Source organism: Cebidichthys violaceus, unplaced genomic scaffold, assembly GCF_023349555.1.
Source record: "Cebidichthys violaceus isolate CVI_PGR_0920_01 unplaced genomic scaffold, fCebVio1.0.p SCAF_21, whole genome shotgun sequence".
In the NCBI taxonomy this organism is placed as follows: Eukaryota; Metazoa; Chordata; class Actinopteri; order Perciformes; family Stichaeidae; genus Cebidichthys; species Cebidichthys violaceus.
Window position 1 is genome coordinate 1,952,209 of NW_027176384.1, and position 7,500 is coordinate 1,959,708.

General features: G+C 44.3%; 1 protein-coding gene across 1 annotated transcript; it reads left to right on the plus strand.

Annotated features, from left to right (window-relative positions):
• Positions 1-267: 267 nt before the first annotated feature.
• Positions 268-5,240, plus strand: pim3 (Pim-3 proto-oncogene, serine/threonine kinase). Its single transcript, XM_068716878.1, has 6 exons — positions 268-754; positions 990-1,099; positions 1,289-1,339; positions 1,552-1,915; positions 2,826-3,002; positions 3,414-5,240. Exons 1-6 carry the CDS (start codon positions 667-669, stop codon positions 3,614-3,616), a joined length of 993 nt encoding a protein of 330 aa, XP_068572979.1. The 5' UTR covers positions 268-666; the 3' UTR covers positions 3,617-5,240.
• Positions 5,241-7,500: the final 2,260 nt, after the last annotated feature.

Here is a 7,500-nt window from a genome sequence, read left to right on the forward strand (position 1 = left end):
CGAGTGATAGCGTACACAGCTCGGAGCTTCCAGACAAGGGATTCTTGGGCGTCTAGTACTATGAGAAAGTAGTGCGCGGTGAAAATGATTATTTCGATTATATTTACCAATACAAGTGTAACAAAATTACAATACGTACTAAGTGATTTTGTGTGAATGTTTATCTACTGAAAAGTGGCAAATTTAAGCAAGAATTAAGCGAGCGTGTCGACTTGTATTGGTGGCGGAAGGATATCTCCATCCCACCGCGCGTCAAAATATTGGCTCTGGGAGACCGCGCCAAAGCTCAGACAGCGGCCACTCTTCGGGATATCAACACAGTGCTGAGGCCCTTTAAACTCACTTCTCTGTTGATACGGCTTCCACGCGCATCGGAGTGTTCGCATTTTTTTTATTTCTTCAGAGGACTGTTTTTCGCTTCTCATGCTTGAGTCGAGACTCAAAAAGTCACATTTCATGCCGGTTTTTGGGAGACGGTTTGCGACTTCACGGTCGTGAGACGACTTAGACGGGTGCGGTGCGGCGGAGCTGGCGCACTGCTGGACTGGATATATATCATTCGCTTGATAAGACGGTCCGCGCCACATCTCTTCTGACGATATATTTGCTCTTCTGGGTTTTCAACGAGTGAACAGGGATCGTCTACACCGGCTTTTCAGCGGGAATATGTTGTTGTCAAAGTTTGGTTCATTTTCGCACATTTGCAATCCCTCAAGTATGGACCATCTACCAGTGAAAATACAGCTCCAGACGGGTAAGTTACCGTTACTCAGCGTTACTTTCCCCCCCACATTAACACAGAATTATTATTATTTTTTTTAAATAAGTAGTTGATAACATCGTATATTTAGGTTGTTAATTTAGAGTGAGCTACCACGGTTGCAGCCGTTTCGGGCTCGTGAAGCTAAACAACCTGACCTCGCGCTAGGCTGAGGGTTGCTGTGACATTATTGCAGTCGCCTTGACATTCTTCACTTTTTGACTTGCAGTTAAAGTGGAAAAAGAGCCTTTCGAAAAGGTTTACCAAGTGGGATCCGTGCTGGGCAGCGGAGGATTCGGGACAGTGTACGCCGGCAGCCGGATCTCTGATGGCGCACCGGTAAGGATTTGAAACGGGGGATCTGAGGAGGTCTAATGTTTTGATCTTGCATGTGCCGCCATGACCACCGGGAAATACAATGCGACCCCCCCCCCCCCCCCCCCCCACACACACACACACACACACACACACACACACACTATGTGAAGCATTTGCTTACTATTCCTGTTTTTTATTGTGTTATTTCAGGTTGCTGTGAAACATGTGGCAAAGGAGAGGGTGACCGAGTGGGGCACAAATGTAAGTAGTCATCCCCCGATCTGTGTGTGTGTGTGTGTGTGTGTGTGTGTGTGTGTGTGTGTGTGTGTGTGTGTGTGTGTGTGTGTGTGTGTGGTTTGTTTTGGTCCCCCCCTCCTCCCGCCTGCTGTTGGGTGAGGGGGGTTGTTGCGATTTTAAAATAATAATGGCTTTGTATCAACTCAACGTATTTAATAAACCTTTATTTGTTACAGAACGGATCTATGGTGCCTTTGGAGATCCTGCTGCTGAAGAAGGTCAGCTCCTCGTTTCGCGGAGTTATCAAATTGCTGGACTATTACGAGCGCGCGGACGGCTGGCTGATCGTCATGGAGAGGCCGGAGCTCGTCAAGGACCTTTTCGACTTCATCACCGAGAAGGGCGCCCTGGACGAGGACACGGCCCGGGGCTTTTTGTGCCAGGTCCTGGAGGCGGTCCGACACTGTTACAGCAGCGGCGTGGTGCACAGAGACATCAAGGATGAAAACCTGCTCGTGGATCTGCGCACCGGGGAGCTCAAGCTTATTGACTTTGGCTCAGGCGCAATTCTCAAGGACACCGTGTACACCGATTTCGACGGTAAGCCGCCGCCACCTTGATCTCTTACATTAATGGCTGTGTTGAGGCGTTACGATGCTCCCATGCGTAATTTTGATGTAACGCGCGCACATCCGTGTGGGCCGGGTTGTGTTTTGCCCTTGATGCTCCGCTGTGCTATATTCAGACACAGAGGCGTTCACGAGGCTGTGACGCATTGGTCTGTTTTTGGTTGAGGGTTTTCCTCGCCTCGGGTTTCGCGGCTCATCATTTATTACGGATGTGAATCGATGCTGCCGAATGAAAAGCTCCGTGTTTTTATCGGGAATGTAATGACACAGATATGACTCAAAGTGCGTTAATCCTCGCGGTGGCTGTTTGTTTTTATTTTTTTATTTTGCTTATCTCTGATTCATCCTCGTCTTGTGAGACGGAGTGCGCTTTTTATTATGTTTCCGGTTGTTATTTAGTCAGTAAAGCTTGAGTAACCAGTCATACTTTGTGGGTATTAGGTCAGTGCCACGTAACATCTGTTTGTTGTGAAACCCGAGTCGTCGATTCACGTGATGGGCTCACGTTGCTCTTTTTTTTTTTTTTTTTTTTTTGGTTTCTAAGTTCCTCCCTCCAGGAGGGAGGGAGGAGGGTGAGGAAAAGAAAAGGAGGGAGGGAGGGAGGAGACGCAGGCAGGTCACCCAGTTTGTGTTTTGTGGCTAAAGGAAGATGGAAAGCATTTGTGCTATGACTCAGCCGTTTTAGACACAGACACATTAATTATTTTTATTTCTTTTTTTATTCACTCTCTCTGCTGCTCCTGTATTTCAAGCACTGGTGCCCTCTAGACTCCTACAATATCAAACTGAAATAGCTCTTTTTCAGTTGCTTCATACTATATTTCACAACAGCTCATCACTCACCTCCTTTACTTTTCTCTTTCCCTATTGTTTTATTTTAGGTACAAGAGTGTACAGCCCACCAGAGTGGATCCGCTTCCACAGATACCATGGTCGCTCTGCGACGGTGTGGTCGCTAGGCGTGCTGCTGTATGACATGGTGTGTGGAGACATCCCCTTTGAGCAGGACGAGGAGATCCTCAGAGGGAGACTGTACTTCAGGAGAAGGGTTTCAGCCGGTAAGTCGACCGCAACACTCATAACGCGCACGTTGACGCTGTTGCCCTCTAGCCACGGTAACTGGTACAGCCCCAGATCCATCTCCTGGTTCGGCTATATTATGAATCGATTTACATCAGAGTAATGCCTCTCAGCCATAATGGATTACCTGCTGGAAATGGCTGTTAGAGAGATTTCTGATTGATAACCAAAATAGAGATTTTAGCTGTTATGATTTCTCCTGGTGCACTTTGTGTAACAACCCAAGGGAAGTAAAAAAGGATGTGTGCTCTCATTCTATTGGCCATCTGTGCCGCCCATGCACTAGGATATTGTAGATCCGTACACACTGAGTCATAAGCAGCGCAGCCACATACAGTACACGTCCGAGCCTCTTATCCTGACTCCTCGTTTCTGACTCCTCCCCTCAGAGTGCCAGCAGCTGATCAAATGGTGCCTGGCCCTGCGGCCCTCAGACCGGCCCACCCTGGAGCAGATCTGCGACCACCCCTGGGTGAGGGCGACAACGGAGTCGCCCAAGTCACAAGAGGAGCCGGCCGCCAGCGAGATCCGCCTCAGGACCATCGACACAGACTCTTCGTCAAGCACAAACTCGAGCAAGGAGAGCCTCTGAGGACGGCTCTGATGGACTCAAAAGACTTTCTGGGGAGGGAAGGGGTTTCCGATGGAGGGGGGGTTGGACGTGGACTCGAGGCCGGCAGCCTGTAGCCCGACTGGCCCATCAGCAGCTGGACACTTGTCACAGCTGGTCCGGCAAGAAAAATGTACTTTACTTTTCCTCTTTTGTAGGGAATTTCTAATTTATTACTATTTGTTCTTCCTTATCTTATTTGACCCCATTCCCCTTTTTTTTTTCCTTTTCAGTTAATTATACTCGTTTCCTAATCGGGAACATTTTTCTGTTTGGGTGGTCTTACCAGTACTATTTATTTACCCCCCTTTTTTAACTTTTATTTTACTCGTTTTGTTACTAGGCTGGTATATGCAGCTGGCAAGGCCTTCCTATTCAGACATGGCTGCTCTCATAGAGCTTGGAGAAAACCCTTTTTATTTAAATGTTTTGATTTTGATTTTGTAGTGCCTTCTTTTGGAAAGCTGCTTTTGTCGGGGGGGAGGGGGGAGGGGGCTTTCGTCAACAACTCTGTTTTTTTCGGATTTGCCCATGGCCTGGTGGCTAAGTTGCCTGTGCTGTGATGGAAGGAGATGCAGGGTTAGGTTGTGTTTTTTTTTTTGTTTTTTTTCCTCCTCCCTCTCCATCACTGTAAGCCAACCAGCCCCAAGCCAAGAGGCTAAGATAGCATTAGATCGGGGAGAAGGAGGTGGGAGCTCTTCCTGACAATGGAATACTTGAAAAACACTTGACTCAACTCTGTGTCACTCTCTTTAACGCTGCTCACTCACTCTATAGCCTGAACAGGTGTTTGGAAACTGGATCCTGTCTTTTCTGAATGTCTACAAAAATGTCAACACACACCTACCCTCACCTTTCTCTCTTCCCCCCTCCCCCGTGCCTGTTGCGGGGTGTTTGGCCCTCTTGACTTTCTTTTTGCCTCCTGCCATCTCACTGCTTGACACTACATGGCCCCCTCCCCTGGCCTCCCTCAGGGTTTGGGGTGTGAAATGCACAATCAATGCAATATTCATGGTCTCAATTATGTATTTTCTTTTTTTTTTCAACGAATATTGTACAGCCTGTTTCATTTTTTTGTGTGTACATTATTTTTCCTCCCCGTTTGCATTTAATTTATTTGTAAACATGTAGACATTCCACACTCTGTGGCTATTTATTTATTTATTATGCTTAAAATCCCCTCTAAATTTTGCATATCCTACTTGGCCTTTGGTTTGCATTCCTATAACTTATTTTTACATTTCAACATGTTTTTTTTGAGATGTGGAGGATGCACTGAAGCAGTTATCGATGTAAAGCAGAATAAAACAAGTTTACTTAAATTTGAAAAGAGCATTTGAATGTTATTTAACTACTTTACAAAAAGTCTTTTGGTAATGTTGAATGGCTAATTATCAGAGAAATCATCTGGTTTCTGTACTGTCGAGATTAATTTAGACTTCAACGGAAAGCTAAACAACGGGTGGAACAGCTTTCGTAGTTGTCACATAGCCTCATATTGGAGAAATTCAGTTCAGCTGTGTGACTTGTGGCTGTGAAGGATGGATATTGCTATTTTTTGATACAAAAGTTTCAATTAAACTCCCATTTTTATGTACAGTAATAAGTCTGGTGTCTCAATCATTTTGCAAATGTGTTGTAGCTGCACAAGTTTGAATCCTCAACATTTGGTCAAATCAACATACTATAGCAAGATTTTTCAGATTCATGTTGGAAAATGTATGTACCTCAGACGTTAAGAGATATTGCACCATACATAGGCCCGAATAGTTTGTAAATTTAGTCTCCACACGTTAATAAAACCCTCAGCCAATATCATCCTCAACAGCATTCCCTTGGGAGGCTAATACACATGTCCAATATAGCACATGGTTCATTTACACCTATAGAAATAACATCAGAACACATGACGGAGGAGAAACGGAGGAGCCATTAGCTGGATGACAACCCGCAGCAACCACAGGGCTAATAAGAGACAGATGTGTCTGGAGGGGAGGGGAGGGGGGGAGTGAGTGATGCTGGCATGATGGAGGAAGAGAGAGATCAGAGACATTTTACATCATCACACACATGCAGCCTTTAAAATAACAAACTGCTTTACTATTTAAGCCTCTTGCTTGCCTTCCGACGGCACAATAACATACTTCATTCTCTTACTGGATGCAGTAAGGATATATGAATAGCAGGCTGCTGACATTAGTGTGTCTGTACATGTGTGTACACTGTTCAGTGTGTGAGGGGTTTCCATGAAGCAGGAGTGAGTGGAGGGGGGTTTTTTTGTCTCTTTTTCTGGGGAGCTGCTGCCCCCTCTGGTGAGTCAGGCCCATTATCCCCTGTAATACCCAATAGTTGAAACAATTGCTATTGATTCCTCAATAGAAAAGATCATGATTACTTGCAGCCTATAATGTTGATAATGTATATTTTACAAGATATAAATGGGTCATTTGGGCCGACAGAAACCTAAACCATGAGCTACCTGCACATGTTAGATTATAATTTACTGTCTGCTGCCAATTACACCGGAGTGGAGACATATGCACACTTGAGGTAAGAGGGCTGGTCATTAAATCTTCTCAGGGATATAATTCATGATGAAGATATTGATTTGTGTGCTCAGGAAAAAGGAGTAGACTTAATTTTCTTAAATGCCCTTTGGAATATTCATCTTGATATATGGAGCAGGCCAGTTAAGACTTTTAAAGCAGCGATCCAGTATTACTCTGATTGTCTTCTAGAGGAGTTTGAATTGAAAATATTGCTTTATTCCAACTCCATTTGAGAGAAAATGTCATCTATTATGCAAAAATCAAAATTTATGTGAATGTAAGTTGAGAGCTGAACTTTTGCTTTAAAGAAACAGTGGGACATTTTGGGAATACACTTATTTTTTTATGGAGTTCCATGAGAAGATCGTCCAGTAAATATGTAGCTGGAGCCAGCAGCGAGTTAGCTTAGCTTAGCATAAAGACCGTTGTTTTTACAAAAAGACAATTTGTGTTAGGCGATCAAGGAACCAGGATCACTCTGCTTTCATTTAGGGAAGGGGGACATACTACAGCCTCTTTTAATCAATCTAGAATTTACCCCTGCGTCACCCTGTAATAAAACACAGAGCTATAAATGATCGCTGGTGTCAGACTCAATACGTTGACAGCTGTGTTTTTATATGCGTTCCTGGTAATCCTTCTATTGTCTTTGTGCCTCCAGGCTTTTTAACATGCAAATGACCAGCAACTTGTCTTCATCAGAATCCCTTCTGCTCAGACTGAAGACCATAGCGAGGTCTCATCGTCTCTCACCGTGAAATCCTCATTAAATGGTAGCGGGGCATATGCCACACCGTTGTCTCCTTCAGTTGAAGTCTGATCCCACAGGCTGGTTAATGTCATCCATCAGCGACACTTAGTTCGACGAATATGTCACCTCACCGGTAACTTTGTAACTTATTTGATTTTTCTGACGTAGCAAAAGCTAATATTTAAAGGAATAGCTATCATATCTTCCGAACATCCTAAAAATGTACTATTTCGAACACACAAATCAGGATAAAATTTTGTTCAAGACCATTATCTGTCTCAGCCACACACTAACAAGATCTGGCAACTAACTTTTGTGGCTGCCGGTTGAGTAAATATCTAATGTTAGCACAAAAAAATATAAATACATTACGCAAATATAACCCAATTTGCTTTCATCCATCCATCCATGACCACGCCCACTTAGGAGACAGGAAGTGTAAACCATTTAAAACTATTTGAGGTGCTTGTAATGAGTCCTCTTTGTTATAGAGTCTTTGGTGGCATCAATCTTCTAATCCAAGTGTGTCTCCCATGAATCAAACTTTTTCTTGAACTAACATCCAG